Source organism: Heterodontus francisci, chromosome 35 (genome assembly GCF_036365525.1).
Source record: "Heterodontus francisci isolate sHetFra1 chromosome 35, sHetFra1.hap1, whole genome shotgun sequence".
Taxonomy (NCBI): Eukaryota; Metazoa; Chordata; class Chondrichthyes; order Heterodontiformes; family Heterodontidae; genus Heterodontus; species Heterodontus francisci.
In genome coordinates this window covers 52,233,844-52,255,367 of record NC_090405.1, presented here as the reverse complement: position 1 = coordinate 52,255,367, position 21,524 = coordinate 52,233,844, and the positions used below count along the sequence as shown (strand labels likewise).

The 21,524-nt window shown below is 45.1% G+C and overlaps 2 protein-coding genes across 3 annotated transcripts in view; both read left to right on the top strand.

Moving 5' to 3' along the window:
* Positions 1-2,616: 2,616 nt before the first annotated feature.
* LOC137350702 (protein shisa-like-1a) lies at positions 2,617-9,101 on the top strand. Of its 2 annotated transcripts, none has more exons than XM_068015594.1 (4): positions 2,617-2,766; positions 4,324-4,430; positions 5,459-5,666; positions 8,167-9,101. In XM_068015594.1, exons 2-4 carry the CDS (start codon positions 4,373-4,375, stop codon positions 8,333-8,335), a joined length of 435 nt encoding a protein of 144 aa, XP_067871695.1. In that variant the 5' UTR covers positions 2,617-2,766; positions 4,324-4,372; the 3' UTR covers positions 8,336-9,101. The 2 variants fall into 2 exon arrangements, with proteins under 2 accessions (XP_067871695.1, XP_067871696.1); XM_068015595.1 differs by having other exon boundaries at positions 2,617-2,925.
* A 6,967-nt stretch (positions 9,102-16,068) lies between these two features.
* Positions 16,069-21,524, top strand: part of LOC137350701 (protein unc-45 homolog A-like) — a 28,696-nt gene continuing 23,240 nt past the window's right edge. Inside the window, exons 1-8 of the mRNA XM_068015593.1 lie at positions 16,069-16,143; positions 17,161-17,319; positions 17,452-17,488; positions 17,966-18,141; positions 19,308-19,400; positions 20,016-20,183; positions 20,440-20,608; positions 20,925-21,095. Coding sequence (XP_067871694.1) covers positions 16,132-16,143; positions 17,161-17,319; positions 17,452-17,488; positions 17,966-18,141; positions 19,308-19,400; positions 20,016-20,183; positions 20,440-20,608; positions 20,925-21,095 — 985 coding nt within the window. The 5' untranslated portion in view covers positions 16,069-16,131. The remainder of the gene's footprint in view (positions 16,144-17,160; positions 17,320-17,451; positions 17,489-17,965; positions 18,142-19,307; positions 19,401-20,015; positions 20,184-20,439; positions 20,609-20,924; positions 21,096-21,524) is intronic.

Here is a 21,524-nt window from a genome sequence, read left to right as displayed (position 1 = left end):
TGCAGCTCCAACAACACTCAAGAAGCTCGACACCTTCCAGGACAAAGCAGCCCGCTTGATTGGCACCCTATCTACAAACATTCACTCCCTCCACCACCAATACAGAGTGGCGGCAGTGTGTACCATCTACAAGATGCACTGCAGCAACGCACCAAGGCTACTCAGGCAGCACCTTCCAAACCCGCGACCTCTACCAACTAGAAGGACAAGGGCAGCAAATGCGTCAGGACACCACCACCTGCAAGTTCCCCTCCAAGCCACACACCATCCTGACTTGGAACTATATTGCTGTTCCTTCACTGTCGCTGGGTCAAAATCCTGGAACTCCCTTCCTAACAGCACTGTGGGTGTACCTACCCCAAATGGACTGCAGCGGTTCAAGAAGGCAGCTCACCACCACCTTCTCAAGGGCAATTAGGGATGGGCAATAAATGCTGGCCTGGCCAGCGACACCCACATCCTGTGAATGCATAAAAAAAAGGTGTAAGAATTTGAAAATTGCTACACTGGAAATATCTGAAACAGAAAAGACAGGTTAATGTCCCTTAGAAAACTTAAATAATGTGTTAACTCATTAAAATGGTAAACTGAGCAATTTCACACAAAAATGTTAATGTATTATTTACTTGTCCCACCGGGTGAGGTTCGCTCATTTTTTCATAATATGGTGACATTCCTTTTGAGCCCCATTGTTAACCCTCCCTCCACCTGCTGTAACATTAACCCTGTGTTCACCATATAGTGAGCACCTGATGATACCCGAGGCTGGATGGAGACTGTCCCTTTGTAGTTTGTCGGAAGCAAGTCTGGGAGTGAATTAAACGATGGTGCAGTGATTTTGCACGGTTCTGTGTATTTTTTTCAGGGGAGGGGGAAATCTAGAGTTGATTTTTTTTTTAAACAAGAATTTTTTTTTAAACAGCGTTCTATATTGAAATTTAAAGGTACTTGATTCCTTGATGTGTTCACATGTGCTGCACATAAGCTACAACCAGGCCAGGATGAAACTTGAACGCTTAGTTTCCTGACCAATTTCTGCTCAAGTTATATTTTAAATATAAACTTAATTTAAATAATAACTTAGCACTCTGAAATATCTCAAGTGCGTTAATGGTTTGTTTGCTTGTCATGTAGGAAAAATGCACAGTGCAGTGTGATACTGATCTGCATAGACTGCCTCAGACACATGGGCAGTACAATTAGCCTCAGGAACTTTGAGCTCAGAGTGGGAAATATCGCCCAGGGTCCCTGCTCCTGATTGCTGTCCGGTGAGCTCCCTTCCTTTGCTGGAAAGTGTGGGTGTTTGAAAGTCAGGTGAGGACTGCCATGGCTGAATGAACTGCTGCGACAGGATGATATGCGGAGAAAGGCGTCAACGGGCTGGGGGTGATTGATTCCCCTGAAGCTGGGGGTGGGGGGTGGGGGGGGGGGGGGGGTGGTGAAGTTGATGGGGAGATGGTGGCTCAGCAACTTTTGTTTTAAGATGAGTTCTCATGTTCGAGCTGAAGGCAGTTAAAAATAAGCTGTGTGAGGTTTAATTAGAGGCTAGCTCAATATTTCCATTGCATGACAGTTGTCTGTCTCCTTAATGCTCGCGATGCAACAATTACTGACACAGAACGAGCCGTAAGGGACAGCAAGTTTGTGCCAGAATCTTAAAAGGGTTGTTTTCAGATGCTGAAATAAATTTATTTAATGATCACAATTAATCCAGATAAGTGAGGGGGTTGAGGAGTGGTGTGGAGGGCAAAGCCAACAACATAGCACCAAACAGGGGAATAAAAATATATACTTTTAGGAAATTCACCCGCCACACCTGGGCCAGGAGTGTGGCAGTACATTTACACCTTATCCAGACACATCTTTTGTCCCATTACCACTAGCTTTGGCTTTGTACCATGAAACCTTTTGTCATTTAACCTTCTGCCCTTCACCCTGTCACGGACCTTCCTTTTTGTTATAATAAAAGCAAAATATTGCAGATGCTGGAATTCTGAAATAAAAACAAAGTGCTGGAAATACTGTGACCTTCCCTTTTGTCCTTCTCCCCCACCCCCGCCACTTTCACTTGTTCAAAACCTGTTACATTTCTAACTTCTCAGTTCTGATGTCGGGTCACTGACCTGAAACGTTAGTTCTGTTTCTCTCTCCACAGATGCTGCCAGACTTGCTGTGTATTTCCAGCACCTGCTGTTTTTTGTTGCAAGTTTCCAGCATCCGCAGTATTTTGCTTTTGTGTTGACGTTGCTGGGGCTGGGCTGTGATACCCCTGCAGTCGAATAGCATTTGCCACTGTGAAAGGGACGCCGAGAAAGGACAAGGCTGCCGTGGATTTATCGATTTATTCCCTCTGAGTCTGCCTTTACATGAATTCGGTTCAATATTAGTTCAGTGACTGTGGAATGTTGACATGGGAGGAAGTTGTTTTGGAATATTTCAATTCAATGTAAAATGACAAGCCTTGAAATAACTGGACACTCGGGAGTACAGTTGCTGTGACAGCTGACTGATGGCTGCCAAGGGACTGAATCAATTACATGGAAAGAATTTTCAGAACACGCCCACCGGGGAAGGTGGGGTGTCTCCAAACCAAACAACCAAAGCACCGCCCAGTCTCAGTGCAGGAAGCATTTTAAAATGTACCCAGCCAAATCAGAGAGAAATGTAAAGATCTGGACCGAAGCAACAAATTGAAACAAGTTGCACAGAGGCTCAGGGAGCAGGAATCGTGCAGAGCTGCAGAATTGGGAATTGCAACCTGCTCAGGTGAGGATGCGTGTGTAACAAGAGTTGTTGCCATCTGCCGAACGGGAATCTTTAGTTATGTGTCAGCTTAAACTGCAGCACAAACAGACCCTGCGAGCAAAGGATTTACCGACCGGATTGAACAGAGCTCCAGTGGCTGAGTGAATTTACCTGAAGCAGGTAAGGTCGACCTCGAGAAAGGACAAGGCTGCAGCTGATTTGATATTTTTTTTTCCTCCTCGGTGAATTTCTCGACTGTTTTTTTTAACATGAATTGGGTGAACTTCGCTTATTATTCATTCAGCGAATATCGACACGGCAGGAAACTGAGTGTGCTTTTTAAATATTTAGATCCAGTGTGAAATCATGGTCCCTTAACTGAATTTTTTAAAAAGTTGTTATAATTCCGCTGTAGTTACAGTCTGTTGCGAAACCGCCCGGGAAACCTCAGTCTAAATCTCCACTCCTCGTGCAGTGACTCCGCTGGATGATGCAGCTGTGATGCTCCTGCAGTCGAATAGCATCGACCACTCGCTGGCTCTTTTGTGATGATTGGCCACTTCAGGCAGGTCTCTCTGTAATCTTTAAATCCCACGTTCTTCTGCGAACTAAAACAGATAACTTCTTCAAAAGATCCAAGCGCACAACTGTTACATTCCACCTCACCCCGTTCTGATTAATTTACACTTTGGGGGAATAAAAATAATTCATTAATTTTCACTGTTGTGGCCTTGCTAGAAATTTCTTATTGCTGCTGGTTGGCGCCAGGGATTTCTCCAGCAGCCGATTCTGAAATTAACTCCGTTACACTGGGAGTTGCACTCAGTCTCTGAATAATTTTATTGAGATGCAGGTCATAACGGCAGAGAAGGAGGCCATTCGGCCCCCGTCGAGCCCCTGCTGGCTCTCGGTAGAGCAATCCAATCAGTTCGATTTCCCCGGCTCTATCCCCATTGCCCTGCAAGTTTATTTCGCACAAGTGCCCATCCAATTTCCTCTTGAAATCATTCATCGTCTCCGCATCCACCACCCTCACAGCAATTTCATTTTTTAAGATCTTAAGCTGTAACATTTCGTCATCGTTTTTAAACTTAAATAATGAGAGATTCAGTCGACTCGTGGGTCCTGTTAGATATCTAAAGGATAGTAAAAATCTTGTTACTGTACACACTTCTTGTCAACTGTTCCCATCAAACATGTCAGCCTCCCACCAATGGAGATGCTACAGCGCTACCACTGGTGAGGAGCTGTAATTGCGGCGTGACATGTTTACATAAGTAGTTTCCATGATAAATATTGATGTAAGAATTTACAATAGAAACAATAAAAAAAAAGTATGATTTTAAAATGGGGACTGAATTGTATCTACATGCCCTGGTCTAATGATCTACAGACTGCACGGTTTTGACTGCTCCCAAGTGCAACATTGTGAGAGCTCAACCAACTATATATTAAAATTATGACTGGTCTGGAGTGTAGAATGTCCAGACTCTATACTGTGTATGGAGGATCCATTGTAAATTACTCCTTTTCACTGAGACATTGGACTGGAAATAAATAGTGTGCTTTGTTTTCAAGTGCTAGTTGCCGTCCTTTAGGATGACAGTTAGAGGCTGTGGATGCTACAATGTCACTCTTCAACCAACTCCAGGTTGTACTGCTGCTCTGTGAGTTACTGGCAACAGGTATGTAAAGAAAGAAATTGCAGTTATATGGCACTTTAATGACCTTAGAACATCCCAAAATATTTTACAGCCAATTAAGTACTTTTTGAAGTGTAGTCACCATTGTAATGTTAGAAGTGTGACAGCAATTTGCAAGCAGCAACAATGTGTTAAATGATCAGATTATCTGTTTTAGTGATGTTGATTGAAGGATAAGTATTGGCTAGTGTTGTAATCCAGAAAGCCAGTTGGTGAAGGATAGAACGGAATTCAATTTTTACACACTTTTGTATTTATTTACAGAGTTGCACAATGCAAGCATATGCCTCCTAACGCAGAAATCACAGTTTCAGTCTGTGTCTATTTATTAGGGGATTCAAGTGCCTGGTTAATGCCCACCACCTGCATACAATAGTGCCATGGGATCTTTTATGTGCCCCTGAGGTCCTGGATTAATGTCTCATGCAAGAGGCAGCACCTCTGACAGGGCAGTAGTCCCTCAGTATATTGCACTGGGAGTATCAGTCTAGATTATAGGTTCAAGCCTCTAGTGTGGGACTTACCACTTCCCTGATTTAAAGGTGAGAAGGCTGAGCCTCAGGTGACACTGTCCTAGTCCACATCACCGTTGAGTAACTGATGCTGGGAAGTTGGTGTGGGAAGTGAGTGAGGACAAGATAGGGCTCATTAGTGATACCCTTGGCGGGTCAAAAAGCTGTCGACACTTGCTGTCTAAACTAATGGGATTGAAAATAAGCACTTGAGTTAAATACTAGAGCTGGACTGTACTCCAGCTGTAGCCTGTGCATGCAGAAGTGAAAGGGAGGATATAGACAAGGCAAAAAAAAGAACAAAATGAAGCTTTACAACTAATTATTTGTGCATAATCTACATCAAACTGCATCTGCCACCTATTGGCCCATTTTCCGAAAATATTCAGATTTTTCTGAATCTGGCAGTATTGTTGCCCTGAGTCATCATTGAGCTGTTACTTGATTAATATGAAGCCACAGCACACAATGACCTGACAGTAACCTCTCGATGTCCAGCTTCTGCTTCTAAGTACAGGATCTGTGAGCCGTACCTGGATGCTGCAAAACTGTATCACTCCGGATTCCACTGTCCGAGACTCAATGAAGAGCAGGCACGCACTTACTGCTGTTGGCAGAGCAACCAAACCCTGAAATATTGCTGCAATGAGTCTGAATTTCAGAGCACAATGAAAATCAACCAGACTACGTCCACAAGGAACTCTCTGTACGTATAAGCATGGAACTTATCAAGGTGCAAATGCTGGCTGTTTCAGAGGTGAGGGGGTAATAGTGTGGGTTAGCAGGACTTCTATCTAGCTATTGTCGGCTTTGTAGGGGGGCCTTTAGTGCAGGGACAACTACAAGGCCTCAAGCTCCCCCAGTGGCCCAGTTAAAAGGAAAATAGCTGTTCAATTGAGTCATAGGAACATAGAACATAGAACAGTACAGCACAGTCCAGGCCCTTCAGCCCACGATGTTGTGCCGAACCTTTAACCTGCTCTAAGATCAAACTACCTACAAACTCTTTATTCTACTATCATCCATGTACCTATCCAAGAGTCGTTTAAATGTCCCTAATGTATCTGCTTCCAGTACCACCGCTGGCAGCGCATTCCACGCACCCACCACTCTCTGTGTAAAGAACCTACCTCTGACATCTCCCCGAAACCTTCCTCCAATCACCTTAAAATTATGCCCCCTGGTGATAGCCCTTTCCACCCTGGGAAAAAGTCTCTGACTATCCACTCTATCTATGCCTCTCATCATCTTGTACCCCTCTATCAAGTTACCTCTCATCCTTCTTCGCTCCAATGAGAAAAGCCCTAGCTCCCTCAACCTTTCTTCGTAAGACATGCCCTCCAGTCCAGGCAGCATCCTGGTAAATCTCCTGTGCACCCTCTCTAAAGCCTCCACATCCTTCCTATAATGAGGCGACCAGAACTGAACACAATATTCCAAGTGTGGTCTAACCAGGGCTTTATAGAGCTGCAGCATAACCTCGCGGCTCTTAAACTCAATCCCCCTGTTAATGAAAGCCAACACACCATACGCCTTCTTAACAACCCTATCAACTTAGGTGGCAACTTTGAGCGATCTATGGACATGGACCCCAAGATCCCTCTGTTCCTCCACACTACCAAGAATCATGTCTTTAAGCCTGTATTCTGCATTCAAATTCAACCTTCCAAAATGAATCACTTCAACCTTTTCCAGGTTGAACTCCATCTGCCACTTCTCAGCCCAGCTCTGCATCCTGTCAATGTCCCGTTGCAACCTACAACAGCCTTCCACACTATCCACAACTCCAGCAGTCTTCGTGTCATCGGCAAACTTGCTAACCCAGCCTTCCACTTCCTCATCCAAGTCATTTATAAAAATCACAAAGAGCAGAGGTCCCAGAACAGATACCTGCGGAACACCACTGGTCACCGAGCTCCAGGCTGAATATTTTCCATCTACTACCACCCTCTGTCTTCTATGGGCCAGCCAATTCTGTATCCAGACAGCCAACTTTCCCTGTATCCCATGCCTCCTTACTTTCTGAATGAGCCTACCATGGGGAACTAGGAAGGCGAAGATTAGCAGCATGGGGTAGAAAGTTGGTGAGTTGGCAGATCTCAAGGTGTAACAACTGGTCTCAGAAGCCCTGAGATGGGGCAGGGGTTAGGGTGGAATTCAGCCAATGTTCCTGCTTCTGTTTGCTACACAGTAACCCCCAGTTGGAAGATGCACGTGTTTATGGACATAGGACTGACAGTCTGTCCATAACCCTGGGGCAAAGACAAATAAACGTCTTGCCTTTAATGCCATGGAAGATGTTAGCTAACTAAACACATACATCAGAGGAGCAATGACCATTGCATCAAATAGATGAGCCATGCTAGGAAAGGTTGCTTTATTGCTGTTTGATTCTGTGATTGAGATTGGGTCAGAGAAATTTTCTTTTTTTTAATTCATTCTCAGGGATGTGGGCGTCGCTGGCCAGGCCAGCATTTACTGCCCATCCCTAATTGCCCTTGAGAAGGTGGTGGTGAGCTGCCTTCTTGAACCACTGCAGTCCATGTGGCGTGGGTACACCCACAGTGCTGTTAGGAAGGGAGTTCCAGGAATTTGACCCAATGACAGTGAAGGAACGGCGATATAGTTCCAAGTCAGGATGGTGTGTGACTTGGAGGGGAACTTGCAGGTGGTGGTGTTCCCATGTATTTGCTGCCCTTGTCCTTCTAGGTGGTAGAGGTCAGGGGTTTGGAACATGCTGTCTAAGGAGCCTTGGTGCATTGCTGCAGTGCATCTTGTAGATGGTACACACTGCTGCCACTGTGTGTTGGTGGTGGAGGGAGTGAATGTTTGTAGATGGGGTGCCAATCAAGCGGGTTGCTTTGTCCTGGATGGTGTCGAGCTTTTTGAGTGTTGTTGGAGCTGCACCCATCCAGGCAAGTGGAGAGTATTCCATCACGCTCCTGACTTGTGCCTTGTAGATGGTGGAATTGGTAGTTCTGATGAAAGAACGCTGACCTCAAACACAGATGCTGCCAGACCTGCTGAGTAGTTCCAGCATTTCTTGTTTTTATTTCAGATTTCCAGCATGTGCAGTATTTTGCTTTTATATATATTATAAATGATCTGCTCTTGTAGCCACGGTATTTACATGGCTCCTCCTGTCCTGCAGTTACTTCCTTTGTTAGTCACTAATCACTGGTCTGTTGCTTTTTCCATCCCCCCAGAAATTACGGATCGAGGTCTGCAGTCTTTGTGTACGGCCTCTGTGTTGTGACCCTTTTGTTGACGGACCTGCTTCATTACTACACGCTAGACAGACACAACCTCTGGCGAGATCGGGCTTCCTGTTGTCAGTCTGGATTCCATGAAAACCAGGATCAGGCACAACCCTGAGGCGAGGGTCATCAAGCTGGGTCAAAGGTCATTGCTGGGTCAATGGTCATCAGGTGGCTTGGCAGTTCCTGCTAGTTAACGATCCTCTCATTGCTGGACGTGAATGGACAGCAGGTTATGTGCTGCCTTTTGCATCAGTGGAAATGCAGGCATCCAGTTGGTCTTAAGAGAGACAGGCTGGGTTAGCAGCTCATTATTACGATCATGACTCTAGTCGCCCTCTCGGGTCGTTTTAAAAGATCCCGTGGAACTATTTGAAGGTGAGCAGTGGAGTTCTCCCTGGTGTCTGAGGGCCAATATATACATACCTTAATCAATATCATTAAAAAACAGACGATCTAGTCACTATCACATTGCTGTTTGTAGGAGCTTGCTGTGTGTAAATTGACTGCTGTGTTTCCCACATTACAACAGTGACTACATTTCACAGAGTATTTAATTGGCTGTGATATGCTTTGGGACACCCTGCGATTGTGGAAGACACTAAAGAAATAGGAGTTTTTCATTCTCTTCATGTCTCAGGCTTCAGGCTACCCCATGAGCAATGCCACAGGACAGCAGCAATTTTTAATAGGATAAGATCACACGGGGTGCACTTGTATCCAGGTAACTGTTGTATGGCTCAGTTCAGACAAGACAAATTAAACAGATTTCTTTCAGAAGGTGACATTTTGGAGTCCGTTTGTGAATCATTTAAGATGTGATACCTGGGGGAACGAAACGTGCTCTGGGGAGAAACAGGTGACTTTAGACCTTTGGTTTCCAAAGCTCTCCACCACTGGCAGGTAGTTCCTCACCTCATGTCTGGGTCTGTTGTACACTAATTGATCGAGATTGATTGCTGTGATTAGTCAATAACTCCATTATCGTTGTGTCATGTGACTCCCAGGATGGTAGGGGTGGAACCAGATGGGTCATGACCTTTCGTTGTCCAGTGATTCCTGTGTTCCTATGTCCACTGTTTACTCTGCTTCAGACTTTGATTCTCACCATCCAGCTGCTCTGGATGGTTTGTAATTCTGTGACAGGTCTCCCAGGTTGTATTCATGCCTTGTTGACTCTAGACTTGACTATTCCAACGCACTCCTGGCTGGGCTCCAAAACTCTGCTACCCGTGTCTTAACTCACACCAAGTCCCATTCCCCTATCACCCCTGTGCTCGCTGACCTACATTGGCTCCCGGTCAAGCAATGCTTTGATTTTAAAATTCTCATCCTTGTTTTCAAATCCCTCCATGGCCTCACCCCTCTCGATCTCTGTAATCTCCTCCAGCCCCACAACCCTCAGATATCTGCGCTTTTCTAATTCGGGCCTCTTGCGCATCCCGGATTTTAATCGCTCCACCATTGATAGCTGTGCCTTCGGTTGCCTCGGCCCTAAGCTCTGGAATTCCCTCCCTACACCTCAGTTTCCTCCTTAAAGACACTGCTTAAAACCTACCCCTTTGACCAAGCTTTTGGTGATCTGACCGCATATCTCCTTTTGTGGTTCCGTGTCATACTTTGTTTGATAATGCTCCTGTTAAGCACCTTTGGATGTTTTATTACATTAAAGGCGTGATATAAATTATTATTCCACATGGAAGAGTAGTTGTTGGGTATAGACAGCAGCTGAGTGGGGGAGTTATGTCCCCTGGTGTTGCCTATCAAAAACTGACACTTTCTGATGATCTAACCCCAAAGGTTCTGTGTGATAACGTTCCACTGGTGCTCACAGTACCTGGCCCCAATCGCCACTCTTCCTGTTGACCCTGATCATCTCCTCTCATTTGGCATACACTTTCCAATAGGAATCATTAGATAGCAATCAGGAACATGGGACCCCGGCTGACTGTTTCTGCCCCTCACCTGCTCAGGGACACTGAAGCAGCTGGTACTGACCCCACCCCTTCCTCCTTCCCCCTCCCCGCCCAACTGCTGTGCCCACTGAGATTGGGTATCGGACCTGGAGCTTCTGGTCTATGTTACTGAGTGTTTGGGGCCACACACTCACCCACTGAGCCACCTCAGAACACGTGTCTTTCATTAAATTAGAAGCTCAGTCTTTGTTTTTTAAGATCTGTGTGAACATGGTGACAGACTCAGGACATTCCCCTGGTATTTTTCAGACTGTAAAGAGAAACACACTTTAGTTATTCTGAGCTGTAGTTTAGTGGGTAACGCACTCTGAGTGAGAAGGTTTAAGACCCACACGAAAGATTTGAGCAGAAATATTCAGGCTGACAACCCCCCCTCCCCACCCCAGTGCAGCGCTGAGGGAGTGCTGCGCTGTCAGAGATGCCGTCTTCCAAAGGAAACATTAAACCGAGGCACCATCTGCCCTCTCAAGTGAATGTAAAAGAACCCATGGCACTATTTCAAAGAAGAGCAGCCACCATCTATCCCTACAAACAGATTATTTGGTCATGAAGATATTGCTGCTCTGGGATCATGCTGTGTGCAAATTTACTGCCACATTTTATACGTTACAACAGTGACATTTCAAAAGTGACGATAAAGCACTCTGAGACATCCTGAGGTTTTAAAAGGCACAGTGGCGCAGTGGTTAGCACCGCAGCCTCACTGCTCCAGCGACCCGGGTTCAATTCCGGGTACTGCCTGTGTGGAGTTTGCAAGTTCTCCCTGTGTCTGCGTGGGTTTCCTCCGGGTGCTCCGGTTTCCTCCCACAAGCCAAAAGACTTGCAGGTTGGTAGGTAAATTGGCCATTACAAATTGCCCCTAGTATAGGTAGGTGGTAGGGAAATATAGGGACAGGTGGGGATGTGGTAGGAATATGGAATTAGTGTAGGATTAGTATAAATGGGTGGTTGATGGTCGGCACAGACTCGGTGGGCCGAAGGGCCTGTTTCAGTGCTGTATCTCTAAACTAAACGATAGAAATGCCCGTCGTCTTTTCTTCAACTCAGAATTCTTTTTTGCTCCACAGGACAGGGACAAACAGCTTTCTGTGTCTTCCGTACTCTGAATTGGTTATTTCACATATATCCATAAAAGTTACTTAATTCATACACCACCCTGTTACATCAAAGCCTCTCAGCACCTCATGCATGACTTCCTTCTGAAATGTTTTTTTCTGGGGTTTTTTTTTATAGCAAAATGCAACAACCATTGTACAGCAGCAGAATCCCACTGACCAGCACTGAGATCAATCACTGGCAGTCTCTTTTTGATGGTTTTGGCAACAGATGATCAGTATTGGCTAGGACACTGGGAGAATCCCTGCTCTTCTTTGGATAGTCCTGTGGGCACTATAACCTCTACTCAAACCCCAGAATAAGGCAGTCAGTACCTCAAGTTTAACATCAGAACTGAAATCCAACATCCTGGACAGAGTGGCACTCCCTCAGTACTGCACAGGATTACGCCAGCAGAGCTCAAACTCAAATTCACAAACTGAGCACCGAAGGGGTTAAGAGTGCCACAAAACTGAGCCAAACCAACACCAACTCTTCAAATATACATTCTGTAAATTTCGTGATGATTATGGAGGTAGAATTACCACTTTGCTGTTACAGATAATAGAATAAAATGTGATTTATGATACACTTTGTGTCACTTCAGGGTCTGTGCAACCCAGTAGTTAACAACAGCAATGGGTATTTATTTATTTACCTGATTTTTTTTTTAATTTCCTGAATCAGTGGAAAGGGCACCTCTGGTTGTTTAATCACTTACAGGATAAACCTTGCCCTGGAGCAGAAGTACAGAGACAAGCGGTGAAGATTATTCCATCAGTGAGGGAAAACTGGATATGTACACGAGGGAGAAAGGAGTAGAAGGATCTGTTGATAATGTTAAATGAAGTAGGATTGGAGGAAGCTTGTGTGCCACATAAACATTAGCATAGAGCCACACGGCCTGTTTCTATGCTGTAAATTGCATTTGATTGTATGAAAATTAATTAGGGATGCATCAGAATGTTGGATTGTTTACTTAGGAAAGAGGAGAGTTTAAGGAAAGTTAACTGACAGTTTTCCAATGTTGAACCAGGTAAAGACTTCTTACCATGATGAATGGTTCAATTCCCAAGAGTAACAAGTTAAAAATAAGCAGGTTAGGAGTACGATGGGAGATTATACGACCATACGAATTTAGAGCAGAAGTAGGCCATTCGGCCCTCGAGCCTGCTCCACCATTCAATAAGATCATGGCTGATCTGTTTGTGTCTCGAATTCCACACTCCCATCTACCACTGATAATCTTTGATTCCCTTGCCTAACAAGAATCTATCTACTTCAGCCTTAAAAATATTCAATGACCCCCGCCTCCACCACCTTCCAAAGTTGCACAACCCTCAGAGAAAAAATTTCTCTTAATCTCTGTCCTAAAAGGTTGACCCCTAATTTTAAAACAGTGTCCCCTAGTTCTGGACTCACCCACAAGAGGAAACATCCTTTCCACATCCTCCCTGTCAAGACCGTTCAGGATCTTATAAACTTCTATCAAGTCTCCCCTAACTCTTCTAAACTCCTGTGAAAACAAGCCCAGTCTGTCCAATCTTTTCTCATAAGACAACCCGCTCATTCCAGGTATCAATCTAGTAAACCTCCTCTGAACTGCCTCCAACGCATTTACATTCTTCCTTAAATAAGGAGACCAAAACTGCACATGGTATTCGTGATTTGGTCTCACCAATGTCCTGTATAACTGAAGCATAACATCCTTACTTTTATTTTCAATTCCTCTCGTAATAAAGGATAGCATTCCATTAGCCTTCTTTATTACTTACTGTACCTGCATACTAACTTTTTGTGACTCATGCACTAGAGCACCTAGATCCCTCTGCATCTCGGAATTCTGCAGTCGTTCTCTGTTTTTAAGTAATACTCTGCTTTTTTATTCTTCCTGCCAAAGTGAACAACTTCACATTTTCCCACATTATTTTTTTTTTAATTTCCAAAATATACTTTATTCATAAAAATCTGTAAAAATTACATTTCCAGTTTCTAACAGCACCAAGTCAAAAAATACAAACAGTGCAAAGGAGGTCCGTTTGTTTCATTACAATCATGAGTTGCCTCACAACCCTTCCATTTCACATTTGTCATGCCATTAACATTTTTACATTTAACAGCAAATGAAAATTTTTCCGATACAGTTCGAGGGGTTTCCCATGGATCCAGCCCCTCAGTTCAGCTTGGTGGGGGAACCTTACACTGTGGTCTTTCCCCATTGAGCCTTTGCTGTGGCTGCCCCAAGCTTTAGTGTGTCCCTCAGCACGTAGTCCTGGACCTTGGAATGTGCCAGTCTGCAACACTCGGTCGTGGACAACTCTTTGCACTGGAAGACCAGCAAGTTTCGGGCAGACCAAAGGGCGTCTTTCACCGAATTGATAGTCCTCCATTAGCAGTTGATGTTTGTCTCTGTGTGTGTCCCTGGGAACAGCCCGTAGAGCACAGACTCCTGTGTTACAGAGCTGCTTGGGATGAACCTCGACAAAAACCACTGTATCTCTTTCCACACCTGCTTTGCAAAGACATTCCAGGAGGAGGTGGGCAACCGTCTCTTCCCCACCACAGCCACCGCGGGGGCATTGCGCGGAGGGGGCGAGACTTCGGGCGTGCAGGAAGGATCTGACGGGGAGGGCTCTTCTCACCACCAGCCAAACTACATCTTGGCGCTTGTTTCAAAGTTCTGGTGATGAGGCATTCCGCCAAATGACTTTGGCGCTCTGCTCGGGGAACCATCCGACAGGATCCACCCTCTCCTTTTCCCGTAGGGCCTTGAGGACATTCCGTGCAGACCACCGCCTGATGGATCAGTGGTCAAAGGTGTTTTCCCGCAGAAACTGCTCCACGAAGGATAGGTGGTACGGCACGGTCCAGCTGCATGGAGCGTTCCACGGCAAAGTGACCAGGCCCATCCTTCGCAACACCGGGGACAGATAGAACCTCAGCACGTAGTGACACGTGGAGTTTGCGTACTGGAGGTCTACACACAGCTTGATGCAGCCGCACACGAAGGTGGTCATCAGGATTAGGGCAATGTTGGGTACGTTTTTTCCGCCCTTATCCAGAGGTTTGAACATCGTGTCCCTCCGGACCCGGTCCATTTTAGATCCCCAGATGAAGCGGAAAATGGCTCGGGTGACCGCCACAGCGCAGGAGTGGGGTATCTGCCAGATTTTTGCCCACTCACTCAACCTATCTATATCGGTCTGCAACCTCCTTATGTCCTCCTCACAACATACTTTCCTACTTATCTTTGCGTCATCTGCAAATTTAGCTATCATGCCATCGCTCCCCTCATCTAAGTCATTGATATAAATTGTAAAAAGTTTCGGCCCAGCACAGACCCCTGCGGGACTCCTCTTGTCACATCCTGCCAATCAGAAAAGGACCCATTTATGAATACTGTCTGTTTTCTGCCAGCCAGCCAATCTTCTATCCATGCTAATATGTTACCCCTATACCATGAGCTATTTTGCACCATAACCTTTTATGTGGCACTTTGTGAAATGCCTTCTGGAAATCCAAGTACAGTATGTCAACGAGCTCCCCTTTATCCACAGCGCATGTTATTCCTTCAAAGAACTCCAATAAATTGGTTCGACATGATTTCCCTTGCACAAAACCATGCTATTCCCGATTACCTTGAGTTTTTCTAAGTGCCCAGTTATAGCCTCTTTAATGATCGGTTCTAACACCTTCCCCCGCAAACTAACTGGCCTATAGTTACCTGTTTTCTGCCTCCCCCTTCTTGAATAAAGGGGTCTGATGGAACCTTTCCAGAATCTAGCAAATTTTGAAAAATTAACACCTACGCATCTACTACCTCATTAGCCAGGATGAAGTCCATCAGGACCTGGGGACGTATCAGCCTGCAGCTCCATCAGATTGGTCAGTGTTTGTAATTTCACTCTTCCTTCTACCTCCCAATTTACAGCTGTTACTGGAATGTTTTTGTATCCTCTAAGGTGAAGAAAGAAGCAAAGTATTTGTTCATTTCATCTGCCATTTCCTTCAGGGTTGGGTGCAGGGTGGGAGGGGAACTTTTATGCTCAATTGGTGAAAGTTTTGCGGAAGGCCACTGAAACAGACAGAGTGGCCAAGCGATGCTTTCCATCCCCATTCACGTGAAGAGTCCAGAATCGATAGAACTGTATTGCATTGTCCTGAAGGCTGGAGATAAACCTGAAATTAAAAAGGCAGTTTATAGCAAGTCAGATTCCTTACCAGATATTGGTGCCACAGAACAGCCCCACTGATTGCAGTGCAGCAGTGAGAAGACTCAGTGTGATAGCAATCAATCAATAGATCTTTTTCCAGACATATACTTTATTATAACATTTGTAAAGGCACAATACAATGCAAGGGTGGCAATACATAAAAGTGCAATATAGATCAATTGATTAAATACAGAATGGCCCTTTAGGGTACCTCACTCTACTTGCAATGTAGCTATAGTTACATTGCGTTTTAATATTTTCTTTTGCACACAGCCTGAGGGGTTTAATACTGGTTCAGTCCCTGGGTGTACTAAGGTGGGAGAACCCAACAGTACAAATAACGAATAGGCAATTTCAACAGAAACTTTCTCTGGGTTTTCCCTTCAATGAATGCAGTTGTATTCCTGAGCTAAACCACAAAGGTCACAATGGTGCAGAAAGGTTTTGCAAACAATGTTTAATCATTAGATAAATCCGCACTCATGCCAATGCATTCCAGATCCATGCAGTCCCAGCCCCGCCCCCTGCCGTTGATTGACAGCAGCTGGAGCGCGCGACGCGGTGACATCATCGGCCCGCGACAACTGAACCTCGGCCCGGCCGCAGTTACCAGGGTAACCGGGGTGAAGATGGCGGAGATGGTGAGAGGGGGTTTGGGTTTGTGGTGGGAGAGGAGGGTCTGGGAGTTGGATAGAGGGTGAGAAGGAGCTGAAGGTCGGTCAGTGTGTGTGAGAGGCCCAGAAGCTGCGGCAAGGGTGGTGCAGTGGTAATGTGTAATTCAGAGGACTGGGTTAATACCCTGGGGATAGGGGTTCAAATCCCACTACAGCAGCTGGTGGAATTCAAATTCAATTAATTAAAACAAACCTCAGGTCTCAGTAATGGCGAAACAGAGAAGGAAATCTGCTGTTCTTACCTGGTCTGGCCTACATGTGACTCCAGACCCGCCCTGCCTTCTGAAACGGCCTAGCAAACCACTCAGTTGTACCATCCCGCTGCAGAAAAGTCAATGGACTGCAGCCGGTTCAGGAAGGCAGATCACCACAACCTTGTCGTGGGAAATTAGGGATGGACAATAAATTCTGGCTTTGCCAGCGAGGCCCACATCCCATGAAAAAAAACTTTTATTCCTGATTCCTCAGCACCAAACCTATCCCGCCCTGAGTCAGCATCTGGGTTCAAGTCCTGCTCCGTATATATCAGTCCCCTAGTGTCCGCATAAAACACTCCCAGTGCAGGTACAGCATGGGATTAGATGCAGAGTAAAGCTCCCTCTACACTGTCCCCATCAAACACACTCAGGGCAGGTACAGCATAGGATTAGATGCAGAGTAAAGCTGCCTCTACACTGTCCCCATCAAATACTCCCAGTGCAGGTACAGCATAGGATTAGATAGAGAGTAAAGCTCCCTCTACACTGTCCCCATCAAACACACTCAGGGCAGGTATAGAACGGTTTAAATATAGAGCAAAGCTCTCTTTACATTGTTCTAATAATATGCCACATTCCCAACTCAGTAAGGTGCACCAATGTGGCACCAGCTAGCTTTTTGACCTCTCTGAGTAAGGTTACTAATTTAGTGTGAAATCAGGAGCAACTAATGCCCATGTGGAGCTGGATTGGAACTGCCCAATTTCTCATCATTTTCTTGTCATAGGCCAGTGTGGCACTGCTGCGGGAAGATGGCAACAAACATTTTAAATTGGGAGACTATGAGATGGCTTTGTCCTGCTATACACAAGCCATCGAGCTTTCCCAGGACCTATCAGAGGGCATAATCCTTCACCGCAATAGAGCAGCCTGCTACCTCAAACTGGTGAGTAAAAACAAAATGACCAGAATTTCACAGGTTACCTTTTGAAAAATTGTAAGTTGAGTAATTGTAGTTAGTAATGACTGTGTGTTTAATTAACACTGATTTTTGAATGTTTTTTCCATTATTTATTAGGAGGAGTACTCAAAAGCTGAAGCTGATGCCTCGAAAGGTGAATAATAAGAAATATCTGTGACTTGTGTGTATAAAACATCAGTGCTCAGTGACGCAAAGTTCACTTGGCTGGGAGTCCATGCTGTCCTAGAATGTTTTAACCTCGGATAGTCTGAATACACTGTGTGTGTGTGTGTGTGTGTGTGTGTGTGTGTGTGTCTCTCTGTGTCTGTTGTGTGTACGCGAGAATGCGAGAGAGTGCTGTTGTGCAGCCCGGTATGTGAGGCTGATGGAGTGTGCAGGTGTCACCATGCGAACAAAGTACTGGACCAGAAGCGACTGCAGTGAACCTGGCCAGTCCTAAAAATGTCCATCACTCAAATTCTCTCTTGAATCATTCTACACTTGTGCCCCTCTGGACAGCGGATTTGACCTGTCATTGCCCCTTGTCTAAGGTAGTTAAATCTCTCTGTGTAGATCCGCATCAACTCTCAGGATTTTTGTTCCCTGGCAATGATTGTCCTTTTGTTCTCAGTGATTGAGGCGGATGGGAAGGATGTGAAGGCCCTGTTCCGCAGGAGCCAGGCCTGGCAGGAGCTAGGGAGACTGGATCAAGCATTCGCTGATATCCAGAGATGTGCTGCTCTGGAACCAAAGAACAAAGTCTTTCAGGAATCGCTACGGCAAATTGCAACAAAGGTTCAGGAGAAGGTAAAGGGCAGATGGGGAGGAGGGAGGAGCCATATTAGGTGGTGGGGGAGAGCATTAGGAGAAGGAGTCAAATCAGAAGGGAGAAGGGGCTAGATTGGCAGGGGAGAGAAGTGTGTGCTGATGTAAGATTTTGAATATGTTAGTGAGGATGCAGATCTGGGATTTGCTGTGTATTCCTTTTTAAACCTGCCCTTGTAGATTGCCAGTATCACATGGTATACAGATTGACTTTGGCTTCTTTAAAATGTACAGATTGTTTAACCCTTACAAGATAGCTTACCGTATGTAATCAGTAATGCTGCCATGAAACTATCATCGATTGTCGTCAAAATCCATCTGGTTCACTAATGCCCTTTAGGGAAGGAAATCTGCTGTCCTTACCAGGTCTGGCCTACACGTGACTCCAGACCTATAGCAATGTGGTTGACTCTTAAAATGCCCTCTGAAATGGCCTAGCAAGCCACTCAGTTCAAGGGCAATTAGGGATGGGCCTGCCAGCAACGCCCACATCCCATGAAAGAATAAAAAAGGATCACTGGGATTCCGTATCTGTAACACACTATTAGATTAGATTAGATTAGAGATACAGCACTGAAACAGGCCCTTCGGCCCACCGAGTCTGTGCCGAACATCAACCACCCATTTATACTAATCCTACACTAATCCCATATTCCTACCAAACATCCCCACCTGTTCCTATATTTCCCTACCACCTACCTATACTAGTGACAATTTATAATGGCCAATTTACCTATCAACCTGCAAGTCTTTTGGCTTGTGGGAGGAAACCGGAGCACCCGGAGAAAACCCACGCAGACACAGGGAGAACTTGCAAACTCCACACAGGCAGTACCTGGAATCGAACCCGGGTCCCTGGAGCTGTGAGGCTGCGGTGCTAACCACTGCGCCACTGTGTGAGTCTATCATTCCAAACTTGGGCTGTGTTTGGAGGAGTTCTTGGGGCTGTTCATGAGGCATATCGCTCAATATTGAAATGTCAATTAAAAAAAAAAATCCCCTAAAATTATTGAAATTGTACCAATAATCAAAGATATAAATATCACCTGGGACTGTATCATTGCTGCTGAGCTTTAGTCTGGTGATGTGTTCTTTTTATTCCCAGTGTAATGTCCTCACTGTGCTAAGTCCCTATCTCTCTATTCCAGGTCCGACTTCAGTCTTCCATTGATGCCCAAGTGGAGCAGATGTTTAACATCCTCTTGGATCCTGGCGAGAAAGACTCTGACAAAAAACAAAAGGTCTAAGATTTCCTAAAAGTATTCTGGTTCGAGACAATGTTCTGACATTAAGATGGTGCTGCAGGTAGTGAGTGCCTGGGTCAGGGACATCTGCCCCTGGGTTTGCAGTACGGTGTAATGCTGGGGCTATAATATTTTCATACTGCTTTCACTTTGAACTGTGGAGAAACAGCCAACAATGCATTTATCGATTCTGCTCCTCCATGTGTGAGTTGCATCTGGAGAGAGCATAATGAGTTGTGTAGCATTATTTAAATGACCAGATAGTTATTGGCAATGTTGACAGAGGGATAAATTCCAGCTGGATACAGGGAAAACTCCCCTGCTTTTCTCTAGTGCCATGGTATCTTTTACTGCCTTCTTGAGAAGGCAGGTTTAACGTCTCGACTGAAAGACTGCTCCTCTGACAGTGCAGCACTCGCTCATAGTACTGCATTGGGAGTGTCATTGCAGTTTATGTGATCAACTCCTGGCATGTCTCTGAGGTAACAGCGTTACAAACTGGGCCACAGCTGGAATTTAAATTTTAAACAAAGTACATTTTTGAGTGAGAATTTCTCTTTCTTCCAATTCCAAATTGAAGTGATGGTTTTTAATATTTTCTTTCCCCTGCAGGCTGTTCAGAATCTGATTGTTCTTGCTCGGGAAGACGCAGGAGCTGAAAGGATTTTTCGCAGCGATGGAGTGCGTCTCCTCCAGAAAATGCTGGACACTGAGAATGTGGACATTGTGCTGGCTTCACTGCGGACTCTGGTGGGGTTGTGTTCAGGCCACCAGTCCCGGGTTAGTCAGGCAGAGAAAGATTGGAAAGATAAGAAACTACCCTTAATTCTTTTTAAATAATAAATTGTCTGTGACGCTGGAATCTTGCTCCACAAAGCCACCTTCTGGCTAGAGACTCCATCTTAGTTGACATAGCAAAATTGAATTGGAAAATGTTGATACAAGAGCTTGATGAGAAATCGTACAACTTGCATTTATACAGCACCTTGGTGTTTCTCTAAAAGCCTGTGTTTAAAGCTTTGATTCCTGTTTGCAGGCGATGGTGATTTTGCATACAATAGGAATGGACAGGTTTTGTCGTGTGATGGGCAGTGATAAGGAGCAGGTTTCCCTGGCAGCGTGCAATGTCCTGCAAGGCATGTTCGATTCACTGAAAGGTGGAATAAAAAGTGATATTCGAGGGAAAGAGGAGGCACTGGTTCTCGGTGAGTGGTAAATGTAACAGCGATTTGACTCTATGGGGCAATGATTTCCCATTCTTTATAACCAGAGTTTCACTGTCACTATCTGTTTTCTGCAGTGAAAATACTCTTTTATTTTAGGTTACCTGCATTGTCTTTTAGAAAGGGGTCCCCAAGAGTTCGTTGGTTTGGGGGTTCCCTTGAGAGTATTGTTAGTTACACGGGGTCCAACATGGAAATGTTTGACCATTACTGCTTTGAATATTCCAGTTCTCCAGCATTATAAAGAGTTAATTAAGCTTCGTATTTAGGTAACTAATGATTATTTGCTGATCTTTAGAACCCATGAAAGAGTTGAAGATCATGGTCCACCAGCTGATAGAGATGATGATTCAGCACCAGGTTTCCACCCATGGCAGAGAGAATTCCATAAACCTCCTGATTAAGAATGTTCCACGGAAATCCTTACGGGACCCCAACAACTCCATGACGATCTGGGTAATCGATCAGGGTAAGGTAGAATTTGAAGGAGTTGGGTGCCTGCATGGTTTAGTGTGTGTCAGCGAAGCCAGTTTTTTTTAAATACTCCTTCATGGCTGGCAAGGCCAGCATTTATCGCCCATCCCTAATTTAACTTGAGAACTGAGTGGCTTGCTCGGCCATTTCAGAGGGAGGTGAAGAGTCGACCATATTGCTGTGGGTCCAGAGTCACATGTAGGCCAGACCAAGTAAAAATGACAGATTTCCTTTCCTAAAGGTGAACTGAATGGATTTTTACAACAATCCAGTAGTTACACGGTCAACATTACTGATACTAGCTTTTTATTCCAGATTTATTTAATTAACTGATTTTAAGTTCCTTAGCTGTTGTGGTGGGATTTGCACTCATGACTCTGGATTACTGGTCCAGTAACATAACCAGGATGCTACTCTTCCCCTG

What these genes read in the sequence shown, in the direction of transcription:
- LOC137350702 (XM_068015594.1), top strand. Translation starts at nt 4,373, where the DNA reads ATGTCACTCTTCAACCAACTCCAGGTTGTACTGCTGCTCTGTGAGTTA. An exon ending in CTGTGAGTTACTGGCAACAG is followed by an intron (nt 4,431 to 5,458) that starts GTATGTAAAGAA and finishes CTCGATGTCCAG; the next exon opens with CTTCTGCTTCTAAGTACAGG. An exon ending in ACGTCCACAAGGAACTCTCT is followed by an intron (nt 5,667 to 8,166) that starts GTACGTATAAGC and finishes CCATCCCCCCAG; the next exon opens with AAATTACGGATCGAGGTCTG.